This window comes from Dermacentor albipictus, chromosome 1 (assembly GCF_038994185.2).
Source record: "Dermacentor albipictus isolate Rhodes 1998 colony chromosome 1, USDA_Dalb.pri_finalv2, whole genome shotgun sequence".
Classification (NCBI taxonomy): domain Eukaryota; kingdom Metazoa; phylum Arthropoda; class Arachnida; order Ixodida; family Ixodidae; genus Dermacentor; species Dermacentor albipictus.
In genome coordinates this window covers 50,762,311-50,778,312 of record NC_091821.1, presented here as the reverse complement: position 1 = coordinate 50,778,312, position 16,002 = coordinate 50,762,311, and the positions used below count along the sequence as shown (strand labels likewise).

The 16,002-nt window shown below is 44.7% G+C and overlaps 1 protein-coding gene across 3 annotated transcripts in view; it reads left to right on the top strand.

Moving 5' to 3' along the window:
• Positions 1-1,308: 1,308 nt before the first annotated feature.
• Positions 1,309-16,002, top strand: part of LOC139054917 (nose resistant to fluoxetine protein 6-like) — a 38,894-nt gene continuing 24,200 nt past the window's right edge. For all 3 annotated transcript variants that reach the window (XM_070532660.1, XM_070532662.1, XM_070532658.1), the window contains exons 1-5: positions 1,309-1,919; positions 11,459-11,667; positions 13,582-13,702; positions 15,107-15,194; positions 15,293-15,390. In XM_070532660.1, coding sequence (XP_070388761.1) covers positions 1,622-1,919; positions 11,459-11,667; positions 13,582-13,702; positions 15,107-15,194; positions 15,293-15,390 — 814 coding nt within the window. In that variant the 5' untranslated portion in view covers positions 1,309-1,621. The remainder of the gene's footprint in view (positions 1,920-11,458; positions 11,668-13,581; positions 13,703-15,106; positions 15,195-15,292; positions 15,391-16,002) is intronic.

Genomic DNA, 16,002 nt, shown 5'->3' with positions numbered 1-16,002 from the left:
ACACCACAGTGCCAAAATGAATCCGGAGTGGGCCACTACGGCCTGCCTTATAATCCGATTGTGGTTTGGCACGTAAAGCCCCATAATCCAATTCAAGTTTAATGCTTCTGCCATGATACTATGCGCCATGTGAGGCAATGACAATGCTCAACCCTCTCAGAGGTTATGAAATATGGCGCACAACAATGCCTCAAGCAAACACCTCTCCCTTCGTGTTTTGTATACTACGCAGGCAAAGAGGAGTGGTGCACGCAAGGTAACGCTTAGCATCAACTCGCCACTCTTGTGTAGGACAAAACATTAACGAAATTGAACATTCGCGTCAATATCACCGCTCATTATCGTCAATCAAAGCAAACAGCACAGGAAGCTTCGCTTACATCGATTGCCACAATGCATGAGATCTGCATAATTTTATTCTTCTGTGAATTTCCTTCTCATGTTCAAGGTCCCCTGTGAGCCTCCTGCGCTAATATTATACTAACTCTTAACAGCTCTCTAGCGCAAAAATACTTCCACGCAGAAGCCACGTCTAAAGCTTTGAAAACGTGCTTGTGACACAGAGCAGATCGTGCTGAGAGAGGTACTGAAGATGCGCGCTGGGGGAGCCTCGTAAATGGTAATTAGCCCGAACAATGCCATATTAAGCGGGATTATTTAGATATGTGGTCAACCTTGCACATTCATTGTTCTTTCCGCCCTCCATTACGGCTCTCCGAACCAATTAATTGTTTTCTGAGCGACGTGATGAGAACATTGGTTGCTAAGGCTGCCATAAGTTCGCATTTGTGCCTCTGATTTTTTTCTCTCCTTTTACGTCGCAGTTACCTGCTTGGTTTATCTCTCTAAATACTCCACCACTCACACAAAGTGCTCACGTCGTTTGACTTCCTCATTAGCCTGCGTAGTTGTCGCGGTTGCGCGGCGCAACCTGTGCCCTTCGGATCGCCCGTGGCGCTGCCGAATGCAAAATACTCTCAGCACAACGCGCGTAGATTGGCGTAGCAGCGGCCAAGCGTGCAGTGGCGGCCTTTACGGCGGCGTTTTATTTACTCCGCGGCGCTCCACGCTCCGTGGACGGCATTCCAGTCCCTTGGGGTGCCTCTCGATGGTATTCTCAACCTCCTCTCCTCCATGCCTTGTGCGTGCGCCAAAGTTTATTTTCAATGCGCGCGAAGACGTCCTTGTTGCTTTGGCGTTCTCTATAGTTCCCGTCATGCTCATCTTCCTCATTGGTGCTCTCGCGTGTTTCGCCCCCTCTGTCAATCTGAGCGCAGCATAATCTGCGCCCAACGGAGCGTGCACGACGATGCACTGTTCCGAGTCGGAGAGCTGATGATGCGAACAAGTCGACACCGGAGGCCCGCTTGGGCGGTACGCTGTACCTGCTGGCAAGTCGTTAAGTTACAGCCATCCGCATACGCTGGTCTTAGCCTCTGTTTTTTCTAAAGCCAGTCTGTCCACGCAGTTCCAAGGCATTTGCCGTCCGAGTGCGCGTTGTTTAGACAACGTTAGATAGGGCATGTCAGCTTGCTCGTCCTGCGGACGTGCTGCACGCAAGCTCTAGTGCTTCACCCAGTGCACGGATAGTGAGAGCGGTGTATAATAAGCAGCAAGCGCGATGAACTTGATAGGTAGCAACAGGCTTCCTCTGCTTGGATACATGGTCGCCCACTTTATCGCTTCTAGTGAATGCGTCGATGATACCACAACCACCGTGGCTGGAGCGCCGATTGACAGCGAGGCAAGCACGCGCAGCTTTGAGGCCGACGTGGACGATGCCCTCACTCTGCTTTCCCGGAAGGCGCTGCCACTGGTCTCGGAGTTGTTGACGAGTGGGGAGGTCGGCGCTGCCTGTTCTTCGAGTCTCATCAAGCTCTTCCTGCATCTAAGGCTCAAGGAACCATGGGCGATCCGCAGTGAGTACATCTGTGGGTAGGCACCAAGCTTGATCAGTGCCACTGAAGTAAACTGTCAGCAAAAGTTGGCAATTCACTTCAGTGGGAAAGCCAGCAAAAGCATACCGGTCTGTCCCATTAACGCACATGAAAAGACCAGCCTTCTATTTATCGAGCTCCGGCGGAAGCCAGAATCTCGTGTGCCCAAACTGTCGTCAGAACATAAAGCGAGGCTCATTCCGATCTTCGTGTATTTGATGGAATGCATATACAGCGTCAAGTATAGGAGCTGTTTCTTAATCTGTGAAGCTGCTACTCTTGAAACTATTGCTTGTATTTAAATAGTTTCGCAGGCGAATTGAACGGGTGCGCATCGCAGCGTTGAACTTTGTCTTTAGTATTTTCTTAACTGTATTGCATCGTTTCTATTCTACACGCGTGGCACACTCAAAGCAAGGTAACGAATATCATATATAGCAATAGCCAGTTTTCTTGCATGGAGCCAGCGTGCAGCCAGTCGTGCAGCCAGGGGCGGTCGGGAGCTCAGAATGAAACGGAACTACATAATAAATATTCTACTATTCCGTCTTTTGTGGCCAAAGAGAATATATGTGACTTCAAACTAAACGTCGACATGCAGGTAGCTTCAAATCGCTGATAAATATTAAATTTGTTATGTTCAATTTAGCCACCGGTCAGCCCCTGACACACAACATCATGAGCTGATTTGACTGACACAACAGTCGGCGGATATCCTGATAAGCACTGTAGTGCAGTTGCATTCATGTTGCTACGTTCGTTTACAAACACCATTATGGTGCGGTCGAGTGGTGTCAACTTTGCGTTTAGAACTTTTGTCCTGGTGTTTCTACAGCAGTTGATGCTAAAGATTGCAGCCAGAATGTCTCGATCCAGACGAAATAAATTGTCATACGTTCGCGTTTGCCAATTATTGCATCAGCTCCACTAACTGCCATATGTAACTTTATTTTAAACAAGTTCTTTTATAAACACCTAGGTAGCACGTTCACTCTGCCTCGGGCACTAGATGAGGGAGCGTTCTCCTTTTGATCGACAAGCATACCAACTCTGGAAAATGGACTCAAATATCTGGCGAGCACTTACTCCCGCAAAACGTGTATGCAGTACTCCTCTTTCTTTACGGCGTATCCAACCGTACCGGTGGTGAAATGGTAGAGCGTGCGTCTCATATGCGCGAAGAACTAGGTTCGAATCCTGGTGCCACCGGAAAGGCACCGTTTTTTTCTGATCACTAGAGATGTACCACTACCTGAGGCTCAGTTGTTTATATGGGCTCTCATCTCTAAAGAGGGGGCTATATATGTTTGCGAGGGTGTCTCGGCGCCCCTTGTCCCCACCACTGCTTTGGCGACATAGTCGAGCATCTGCCGCTGCTGTGGGAGACAGACGAGTGCTGCCACTACCGGTAAAACAGGCACAAGCTCGCTTGCGGCCTGAGGGCCCGCGGCAACTACGGGAGTTCCAGATGCTTGGAAGGACACCCACCTTTTGGGAAGCTGGCGGCATGAGACTGCCGGACTCTTCAAGAGTACTCTTCAAAAGAAGCAGCAACGTCGGTCAATTTGCTCAAAATGTTACCGATGCCTGGTATGCCACTCTCAGTGTCGGGGCAAGTTTCTTTATGATCTGCCTCTATGGTCGTGCTTCAAAAGCTGTGTAATGGTACGTCCACACTAGCGACAAAAACGCGCGCGACACAACGCGCGCGGCGAGCGGTGCTGTCGCGCGCGGCAAGATTCACGAAAAGCGGCAGCAACGCGCGGCAAACGCGCGAATGGGTGCGAGACCCATTTTTCGCGGCAGACGCGAAACGTCCACCAATCAGAAGCGAGCCGCTTTACGAGCCGCGCTGTTGTGGCGCCACCTGTCGCATAAGCAAAGAATCATAATCTATGGGCCTGAACAGTGACACGCGCGCCGTAAAATCTCAGAGGCCATTTCCAGTCAAGGGGGCTGTTTTTGTTAAGCCTTACCACACCGCCACTGAGGCGTCGACGAAGAATTCGCCTCGCAATGGAGGCGTTTTTGGAAACCGTTCGCGGATATGCGTACCTCTATGATAAATCGAGCGTCGGACAAGGAGCTGCGCGCCAACCGCTGGCACATTATGGACAGCAGTTTGGCATGACAGGTGAGTAATTGGTGAAGGTGGGGAAGCAGAGTGTGCGCCTGGCCCTCAGTGTCCCTGTACCGCACTCAAAACTTTCTTGTCCGCTGTCTGGCACGTCGGCGTCGCACAAGTAAAGAACAAACAAGTATTATAGTGTTCACAGTCACCAGTAGCTCCTCGTCCGTATCCGACATGCCTGAGCGTGGCCGGCAGTGGCGCAAAAAAACACACACTTCCGATGGAAGACGAAATGGACAGAACGGAGAGCGCGTTGTCGCGAGAAGTATCGAATGGAACGAGACAACGCGGGACTCCACGGGCCGCTGCCGCGTGCCGCAAAACGCGACTGTGGACTTGCCCGCACGCGTCTGCCGCGCGGGCGCTTGCCGCGTGCGGCGTGTCGCGCGCGTTTTTGTCGCTAGTGTGGGCGTACCATAAGAGACAATAACTAAGTTGTATTACCATAGCAGGCTGGCTACAGTGTTGATGATAAAACAAGACCCGTGAATAAATGTATACATCCTTGTAGTATACCGCTTCAAAGCTATATTGAACAACTTTACAGCAAGGTGACAGCTCTCTGAAGCGATCAGTTGAATATGCCATTACAGAGTGTACGTTGGTGAGACATGCTGCAAAACACCTTTAAATAGAACATAATCCCTCCATATATCAAGCTTCGAAAATAACCAGCCACGAATGAGGTGAAAACACAAGTGCCAGAAATTACGTACCTGTTTGCTAACACAGTTTCACGGAGCTGACCACTCTGTCAGACGCGAGGCGAACAACACCTCCTGACTTGATGCTCGCAGACACACAAGGAGGAGGACAGAGACTAACAAAGCAAACGTGGAGGTATAATGCAGAAATACGATACGCTTGCACAGTTACTCAGTCACATAACCTTCGGGAGAAACAGCTATTCAAAATGCGTCTCATCACACTCGGAAGTTAAAGTATTGAGGCTGTAGGGTTATACTTCTCCACCACCGCCACCTCCTATATGCGTACAACATTCTTTTGCTGCCTATCCAAGTTATTTCTAGACCACCCTGACTCTCTTCCCCTCCAACCCCCCCCCCCTCCCGTCGCACCACCTACACCTGGCATCTCCCACATCTCCAAGCAAAATGACATTATTCCCACTTGATAGAATACAAGCTTAACAATTGGTTTGGTTACTCAAGACACCCCTGCTTCAATCTGTCTCGCATTACGAAAGCTGTTCACCACAGCAATTTTTTAACTGAAGCTCAAGTGGTACACCAGCCATCCCTCCTTCCGCGCTTGGACAGGGTGCTGCTTTACCTTGACTTCCAAGGAGCTGTCTCGCACATTGCATTGTCACTTGGGGTGGAATTCATAAAGCCTTTTGTTCGTTAATGTACGTGCCTTTGGCCATAACCTCGGCTATTGTGTATTTCGGTATGACCACTGGTGGTGTTGCCGCGAAACTTTTTGAAAACATTGGGATTATGAGAACTGAAATTCGATGGTTTCCTGCGCATATGGGAAAAGTGGACGAGACTCGAATAAACCTCAATGAGGTTGCTCATGACTTGGCACGAGGACCTGCTAACCGTGACAATCACAACCGAGCCGTTCACCATCAAGCCAGGGAATCTAGAGATCATTTAATAACATACAATGACATTACCAAACACTACTATTTAGGACGCAGGCAATTCCTATTGCCACATTCAAAACTGAACAGGGCTCAGGCAGTCTCACTGCGCTTATTGCAAACAGGTACATATCCCACACCGTACACCATTAATAAAATATATCCAGAGAGGGAGATTAGGATGGACTGCAACGATTGTAATGGCATCATTGGAATCAGACATATGCTGGCGGGTTGCCCCGCGACTCTCCTCAACCTCATTGAAGAATGGACACAGTGGGAGAAAAGGATTCAAAGCCCATTGTTTCAGGACCAACTAAGGGCCGTCCAGAGGGCCCATGATGCCGCTGAAAGGCTTGGCCTGACAGTGCCAACGTAGGAGCGGCCCGCCTTGACTTGAGAAGTCGAGCCTCCGGACCTCATTCCAATAAATGTTTTCACACACACACACACTGGCCAGTGTATAATTTGATCTACCGTTTTTACACACTAACAGCCTTGTGAATCCGGGTCGTAATGTTTTATATTTGGAGGAGCTATTTACGCTCTTGCAAACTCGCAATCTTGTCTCGGAGCATGAAGTCACGGGATCAATTCCCAGCTGCAGCCGCCATATAGTCGGTTGTAAAGGAAGAATATCATAAAACCTGCAAACTTAAGCTTGCCTACACAGTCTGCCTCAGAAGTATACGGGACATGTGTTCCACGACAAGTATGAATGTGCAGTCTGCTATAAAACAGCGCTTATATTTTACTGCATCATTATGTAGGTATTATAAAGTGCTAAAGACGGAAACATTAAATTGGAGTAAACTATTTTCTATCTATAATGTTTCCTGCAAATCTTTATGGCCGATTATGCATATTAAAGAATTTCCTGAGATCATATCAAACCGGAGCTTTCCACTACGTTGTTTCTCAAGTCTAGAACTTCTGAACGTAAAACACCATCAATCGTTACGATAAAAGCACGGACTTCTCTCAATCTAACATGGTCATTTTTTTTCTACGTGCATTAATAACACGTCTTCTCATTACAATCTTGGATGCTACTATCCGAACTGAACCTAAGTGAAACAAATGTTGAAACACTGCGACACAAGCTTCAGACGTTGAGATCGAGTGATGGCATGTCGAATATAAGTAATACCATACGATGATCGTTCTGAAAGTAAATGGCAAAAGTTTTCACAAATTATTACGCTGCATTATTGAAAGCGAGACAGTCCTACCTTGTTTTGTTGTTCATGGTGTTGGTTTTACTTTCCTTCAATATTTCACTTAATGCCCCATTTCTTTGCATACATCTTTCTCCACTGGTCGGAAAGACTGAAAATCCCCTCCTGAGAGAACTCCGTTCCCGACAGTGGTGCACTGCTGCACGTATCTCTGCTGGCTCATATCCCTAGACTTACATTTTATTCTTCAAGTATCCGAACAGATGGAAGTACGAATGAGCCAGACCAAAGCTGGAAAGCGGGTGCGGAAGCAGTTCCCAACCAATTTTATCTAAAAGTGTGAAAGTGCACCTTGTGCTGCAAGGTCTTTTCTTTTTGCAAGTCACTTGCCGCGCAATGCGTGACATAGCATCTGCAGTGCTTTAGGTGCCGGTGACCTAAGCTTTTAATCATCGTCCGAACAGCACTGTGACAACTGTTTCAAGCATTCTCGCTATTTAGTCTATAGTTAATAATAATAATAATATTTGGGGTTTTACGTGCCAAAACCACTTTCTGATTATGAGGCACGCCGTAGTGGAGGACTCCGGAAATTTTGACCACCTGGGGTTCTTTAACGTGCACGTAAATCTAAGCACACGGGTGTTTTCGCATTTCGCTCCCATCGAAATGCGGCCGCCGTGGCCGGGATTCGATCCCGCGACCTCGTGCTCAGCAGCCCAACACCATAGCCACTGAGCAACCACGGCGGGTTTAGTCTATAGTTACTCACCTGTCTTCGATAAGTAGATGAAAGGTCTCCTTGGCTTCTGCCGCTGCGGTCTGGAAGCGACAACTCCGCTCCTGATCTTGAATATTCGACTGGTCGTATTTAAAATGTCTGACTTATCATCGCACAGTGTTAGAGCCCGTAAACAAATGCTAAGCCTTATGAATATGTCTAAGCATTATGGCTGAAAGTTGCTGTTTGACGAGAAATTCAAGCAACGCACTTTCTCGCAACGGATTGTGGGCTGATAATAAGGCGAAAGCCTTAGATGCCTTATAGGTAAAAAAAAAATATGATGTCCGACGTTATGTCACCAAAATTCATAGGGAGTCGAACGCTCAACCTTTCGTGGAAGTCGAACACACGAATTTTGATGGTAATTAGGGCAAAATAGGCCATCAATTTCTTTATAAGAAAACATGAAGATGTGGTGAAGCAGAAGCGTCAGCACGACCTGCGGTGTTAATTAAGGCAAGAATTGTTCAGGCACAGTAAATTAAGATAGAGCTAATTAAGGCACTCGAACCTTCGACTTTTGGTGGGAGTTGAACACTCGACCTTTGGTTGGAGCCGAACCCACTTGGAGATATGGGTGAACCGGCCATATCTCCAAGTTGGATTCCAATTGACATCGCGAAGGTCGAAAGTATGACCCACTACATTTCCTGTTAATTATTGCGAAATTAATTAAGGCAGATTTAATCAAGGAACAGTTAAGGTAGAGTCAATTAAGGCGCTCGAACTTAAGACCTTTGGTGGGAGAAAACAAGTAATAGGAAGTAGAAATGTATTCGAATAAAAATGTCAAGTAATGTAACGACTGTTAAAACTTGTCAAAACGTTAAAACCATGTTGCAGGCATGCCGCAAGCAGTGGGCATGGAAGCATCACCTGAAGCATGTACTCATTCATGCTCGCCTACCTTTTGCAGCTGAGTTTTTTCAACAAATTACCCTATATATGTTAACTTTCGGTCGGACAACCGTTGTATCGGAGTGCTTCCATGCCCAGAAGCCTTATATGTGCCTTTGTGGGAATTGCTGCTGTCAATATGCGGTGATGTTGATCAGAACCCGTGTCCCAAGGATGATCAGCTTACTGAGATACACAAATTGATGAAAGACATGCATGAACGCTCCATTCGCATTGAAGGTGCACAGATGACGATGTCAAGTGATATCCTAGAGCTTAAGAGTCAGCAACAATCGCTTACTTTAGATATTCCTACCATAATTAAGCACCTATAAAATGTCGAAAAGCCGACATCTAATTTACATAATGTACACTGTCAACTAACAACAATGCGTCAACTAATTCAGCAAGTGCAAAGCGAGGCGCTGAAGCTATGCGTGCGTATTGATGTAGCGGATGATCGCTCTCGGAGGGACAATCTAGTATTTTTTGGAATCGTCGATAACGCTTCTGAAACGGCACAGCAGACAGAAGAAAATGTTTTAAGTTTAATCTGCCAGTCTCTCGAACTAACGTTATCTGACGATAACATTGCGCTTGCGCATGGATAGAATGGGGAAATTTTCCGCTAACAAAGTTCGACCAATTAGTTTTCCGCCTACAAAACAAAAGAAACGGTCTTTTTTTTCGAAGCGTCACACGCTCAAAGGACGCAGGGTGGTCATGCGGGAGGATTTTTCAGCCAACATTCGTGGTGTTAGAGGCAAACTAATAATTTATGCCAAAGCACTTGACTGCCCTTTCACATTGCGGTATAACAACTTGTTAAGTTTCTTGAGTCGAACCAGTTCTTTGCACCTACACAACATGGCTTCTGCAAGAACTTTTCTTGCGAAACACAGTTTCTGGTCTTTACTGATGACCTGTATCATTTGCTCGATTTCTGGATTTTAAATAGATTGTGTTTCTTTAAATTACTCTAAAGCATTTGACAAGATTAGTCATCAGTTTGTACTTCTTAAGCTTGGCCAATTAAATCTAGATCCTAATGTGCTTTACTGGATTCGAGCTTTCTTTTCTAACCGTGCTCAGTTTGTTTCTGCCTAATACTGCTGATTCCCCAGTCCAACCAGTGCTGTCGGGTGTTCCCCAGGGGTCTGTATTGGGACCCTTACTTTTCTTAATTTTCATGAATGACCTAGGCAGTAACATTTCATTAAAGGTTTGCCTATTCGCAGATGACTGAGTAATTTACCAGAAAACAGATATCCAAGAAGATGTTGCCTTGCTCCAGACCGACTTAAATAACATACTTGGCCGGTGTCAAACATGGAAGATGGAATGAAACACTTCAAAATGCAAATCAATGCGCATATCTCGCCCCTCAATAGCATGTCCACACTATCATCTTGATAATACATCCCTTGAGTCGCTTTCATTTTACAAATATCTCGCTGTTCATATCTGTAGTAACCTATCATAGGAGCACCATGCAAGGTACATCATCGCCAAAGTAAACCGTTCACTTGAGCACTTCCGAAGAAATTTCTATATCGCACCCCCATCACTTAAAAATCTTCTCTACACTCCTCACATCCGTCCCTCACTTGAACAGGCATCATCTATCTGGGATCCCGGTGGTAGTAGACGGATAAACGAACTTGAAAGAGTGCAGAAGCGTTCCATTCGCTTCATCTTATCCAATTATGACCACACAGCCAGTGTTACCATGATGAAGTCACTGCTTAATCTTCCGGAACTTACCATTCGGAAAGAAATAGCCCGGCTCACTCCTCTTCATAAAATTTACTATCACAGCAATAATCCTCGTGAGCAGTTCGGTAAATCCCCTCCCTTCAGATCATCTAGAACTGACCACCTCCAAAAAGTTTATATTCCTCGTTGCAGAACTGTGACCTACTTACACGAATTTTCGCCTCGGACCACGTCCGAATGGAATCACCGGCCAGAAGCAGCTACTGCTATTGCGGATACATCGCGCTTTAAGTGTTCTTTGAATAACATGCATAGCATTGCCTCATTGTTTGTACTCAATTTGTTCTTCTGTTTAGCCTGTTTGTTTGTTTGTTTGTTTGTTTATATTTTTAGATCTTGAAATTACTCTGCTTTTTCTTAGTTCCAACTGCACATGTTTTCAATTAACTTGTGGATTGTTTCTGCTGCTTATTCTTATTGTATCAGCTGTTTTTTTTTTCAGTTTTTGTCTGCAATATGCCCTTTCCCTCTGTAATGTGCAAACACTGTGGGTAAAATAAATAAATAAATAAATATAATGTCTGGTGAGCGCGCAGGCTTTTGCCTTCATTCTCTTTAGGGTATGCTAAAGTAACTGTCAACTTTTTTTTTGCCTGCTGGTAGCTAGATGGCGCAACCTGTTTATGGCAAATGACAATTGATGGCTGCTTAAAAGACGGTGCGACGTACTGCCAAACGACCATTCTTGTACACTTTCCGACTTGCATTCAAAAAGTTGTTGATCATTAATTTTCGTATGGTCCTTACATATGTTTGTGGTTGTTGTTAGCGTTGTTAGGGTTGTTGTGGTTGGGTTTGATGATGCTTATGGTGAAAACAGCTTTCTTTTTAATAGCTTCATATCATTACTGGAATGCTTGGTTGAAAATAAGACAACGTGGCATACGTGACACGACTTCAGGGAGAGTTTAATTGGAGTTTATTTGTATCAGGCCAGTGCAATGTGACGTGAGCTGATAAGTGCAAGGCGCTAAAGGCTTTCTAGAGAGCCATGTGTGATTATCTCTAATCAGCAACGCGTCTTATACGGACAGTGCGTCTAGCGCTCTAGAGAAGTACTATTGATTTTTTTATTAAATTCGTGCCACTCACCGATCACCATGAAAAGGTTACAAATTGATCGTCTCCCCCCGCGCGTTCTTTTAGTGGTGACCGCCAATGGCCTGGTGCCGACCAACCTGCTCGAGGGCAGCCTGGTGAGTTTGGGAGGCTACGAGCAGTGCCTCAAGACCCGCTTTCATGACTACCAGGGCGAGCTACTCTTCAAAGGCCGCTACTGCTCGCTCTTCGCCCAAATGCCCAAGGAAGCCATGCGCAGCCTCGTGGAGCGTTTCCACGCCGCCGGCATGTTACGCGTGAGTTCAACTACACAAGCCACTATGAAGGATGGGTACTGGCATAAGCAGTAGGAAGTCATTCGTGAGAGAGTCCCCCGTTCTAAAGCCAGGTAGCCAAAAGAATCGGAGAAATAACACCAGTATTTCAACTAAACAGAAACGCACTAGCTCACGCGACGCTAAGGGGAATATTGTAAGAAAGCAAACCAGAGACAGCTGCTTTGACCCTAACAGTTAAGAGTGATCTGAACTCCCGACTTTTTATGTTTATTTTTGGTTTTGCATTACTAGATGAAAGATATGAGAATTTGCAAGTTTATAATGCATATTTTATAAGAAAAACAAACACTAAAGCTTTGTAGGAACATAAACGATTTCTCAAAACGTTTTCGTTTAAATTCCGTTCCACTTTATTGCTCCAGGCAAGTAAAAAATTTGGAGAGGGCAACCGTACAAAAAGCTGTTTTACGAGAGCACTACTAGGTCCGGTAAACCTGAGATTATATTTAAGTCGCAAAACGTCACTTATAGATGCGGTGTGGTGGTACAGACTGACAGCGAACAACTGGTGCTAATACAATAAAATACGGTAAAGTGAATGGCCCAAACAGCCGTAAATTATCAGGTGACTTCATTTAACATAACCAGAAATATTCCAAGCGAAAATGGGGAAGAAAGGAAAGAGAAAAGCAGAAGGCAGGGAGGTTAACCAGAATAACGTCCGGTTGGCTACCCCACAAAAAGAAAATGTGGGCAAGCTAAAGGAATGTATTGTTGAATTCATGCTTTCCATTCATTATATTGGGCTCGAAGTTAATCATATCTAAGATATCGTGATCATCACGATGCAGTCATACACAGGGGGAGGGGGGGGAATACCCTTACATGAGGACATACAATTGCTTTGCTGCGTATTGCCAAGTATTAAGAGGAAGCTTTAGCTCGGGTGCTCTTATCAAAATACATGTGGAAGGAGAATTTGTTTTCTCAGGAACCACTGCGCCAAATTTGACAAAGTTTGTTGCATATTAAAATATAGGGACTGCTGATTTCGAATTTTTATTTAGATTGTAAATTTTTTAATGCAGAATTAGGAAAAATTGCAACTTCAGGTGGAGTAAATTAAGTGGAAGTGAATGAAGGTGAATTAAAGGGGATTAAAACAGATTGAGGCGAGTTAAGGTGGATTAAGATTGCTACAGATAAGAGAAAGATGGTTAAGGCGTATTAAGGTGGAATTAGGTCGATTAAGGTTAATTAAACTAGATTAAGCTGGATTAAGGTTGGTACAAATTAAAGTAAGGTGGATTAAGCTGGAATACAGTGCATTAAGGTGGAATAGAGTAAACTAAGGTTAAATAAAGTGGACTAAGGTTGGTACAAATTACAGCAAGGTGAATTATGGTGGATTAAAGTGAGTTAATGTGAATTAAGGTGGATTGTGGATACAAATTGGAGCAAGGTAGATTAAGGTAGAACTGTGAAGCAAACGTGACAATGTATGACGTCACGTATCATGGTAACGTTATAAATGGATGTGGATTTCAACGTGCTCATGTATGACGTCACGTCACGTGTCACGTATGACACGTGATACGACATAACGCTTTCGCATTCAAGTCACGTAAGGATATTTAAGTGACTGTCAATATTTACATTTTCTTTAGAATCCTTGTCAAAGACAGGCAAATTTCAGCTATCAACACAGACCTACGGAGGTTTCCTTTCATAAGGAATGTTTGTCATTGTCTGTGCCCGTTCCAGTGGACCGTTCTTTCGCACGGGCGACTTTACGAGTCTGAGATACTGTTGGTGTGAGGAACTTGGAGCACTAAATATTTTTATTGAATGAAATCACTGCCTGTAATTTGTGAAACAGCGGAGCTCCACTTTGACTACTATATAACTTTTTTCCCAATCAAACATATGCAGGGGCGGAAGGATCCACTGACTGCGACTACGGACACCGGTTTTCACAGCATCGACTTTAGAGTTGGGATATGCCTGCCTTCACTGTGCTCACACTCTGAAATAGATTATTTGTTTAGTTCAAGTAAGGGCATTTCTTGCTATACTGTTATCTTGCATGTCCACGCACTTCAGCATGATTATTCCTCCACAATCGCTGAGATAGAAATACAGTTATGACTAGAATGCCTGCTGTTTTAGTTTCTATTGCTGCACCACATTGTTCATAGAGACTTTCGAGTTCTAAAGCATTACTTAGGGCGGCCCATTTCCATTTGTTTCTGTTGCCAGAAATTCCCACCCTGAAGGCGGCACTATGTACACCGCGTTTCGCGAACGGGGCCTACAGTGCAACAGAAAAGACGGGGACGCCGCGCCGTGTTCTCGTCCTTTTTGCCATCTTGTGTGCTGTTTGCACAAGATGACAAAGTGACGCTGTGTGCTGTTTACACTCTATTATAATGCCGTATCAACCAACTTATCATTCCGTCCTTCTAAAAGCGAGGTTATTCTCCGTCCACACAGACAATCCAGCGCTTAAATAAACTCGCACAGTTTTTGAAAGATGTGGTATAATGCTATCCCCTTATGACAAAATTTCTTGTGGCGAACTGCGCAGTCTACCTATATAGGAGAGTCATCCAGTATAGAATTTTAAAATTTTAAGCAGTCACTGAGGAGTGATTTGTCAGTGACATTTCGTATCCAAAGGACAGATTCTAGCTGATGAAAGGGTGTTTTCTTGAAAAATTTTTCTTCCTTGAATACGTATTGGTGCTGTGTTTCAGTAGGTGAAGGTGAGAGAGAGAGAGAGAGAGAGAGAGAGGCAAACGAAAGACAGGGAGGTTAACCAGAGATTATTTCCGGGTGGCTACTTGGTACCTGGGAAGGGGCAAATGGATGCGATAGGCTGGAGAGAAAAAATAATTTAAACACACACACACACACACACACGATACAGAAGTAATTCTAAATTGGGTTTGGCGGCTCCTAATATGCAAGCATGGCAACCACACTAACAAGGTTACGCAACTTGTGAAATACTATGTACTTGTCTTTAGCGAAAGTAAAGGTGCAAGAAAGGGGTCTGTGTTTGTAATTAGGGTGCTCGTGCGAGAGTTTAATGACCCAGAATTTAACGGACAAATATGCAATATCGTGGCTCGCTGGGAGTGTCGAACACTGCATACTTCACGTAAAAAAAAGGTAAAGAAGCAAACAGCACTTTATGACACACGTCGATGTTAGCATGCGATTAAAAAAATACATATATTATGCATTATTTCAGTACAAGAACGTTAACTCTGGCTTTATGTGCGATTTTGTGAAACTATGTCGCATAATTGAGAAATTATGCCCACTTCACCAAAACTACCATTCTGACGGTAATTAATATTTGTGTAGCTACGGGCATGCGAGCTCAAAGCGTGTAGGACGCACTGATCGCTGCTCGGTATCATCGCTCTGTTCTTTCCCTCTAAATCCCCAGTTATGAAGTTATACGGAGTGAATGCCACGGTTCGTGGTTGCAGAACTGATGATCCAAAGTCCTTAACTATACTCCAGGCCTGCTCCATGTAAGTTCCTCAATGAGAATTCTTTCGATGCGCGCAACTTCCCGATGCCTCCGGTATTTACTCTCGCAATCTCGCAACGCATCGTTTATCTCTTTCAGTGCGCTCTTCTGCTCTCTAGCACTACTTTTATGCGCTGGAACAATCGCAGAGTGGTATGTGAAGCCATTAGGCCACACGAAACCCAGTAAAAAGGCTGGTAAGTACGCACCGACGAGGTGTAGAAAGGACTTTGACAGTCTAGTTTTATTATTACATTCACACACTCTCAGAAAAAAAAAGGTCGCGTCAGTTACTCGTCAAAAGCTAGTAACTGCTTGTCACAAACGTAATTAGAATTCTTGTAAGGGTAATTAGTAACGACGCCGGCTGTTGCATTTACTACTCAAAGGGGGTGGTGCATGCAGCTACAACAGCTACTCAGTGTAAAAACATTAGATATTAATGGCGCCGGCAGAAGAGCGCTTTAAAAGCACTAAATACTTTTTTTTAAGAGAGTGGCATTGTTGGCCGTTATTAACGATTTCATTGTTCATTTCATTTCAATGTCGCTGTATATATGTATGCGTTTGTGGATTGTGTTATGTAGAATGTTTTGTTGTGACTAAATGTGATGATTTACACGATCTACGTACCACCCGCTTACTAAAGACTGTATTATTAGTCGACAGCATCATTTGTATTTTTGAGACTTTATTCTACAGAACTGTGGAGTCGTTTAGCTTGTATATTGTATGCACCATGTATATATTACGTGATAGTGTTACTGTGAAAACGTTGCTTGACAAGTCCTGGTGCTTGTATGAAAAGG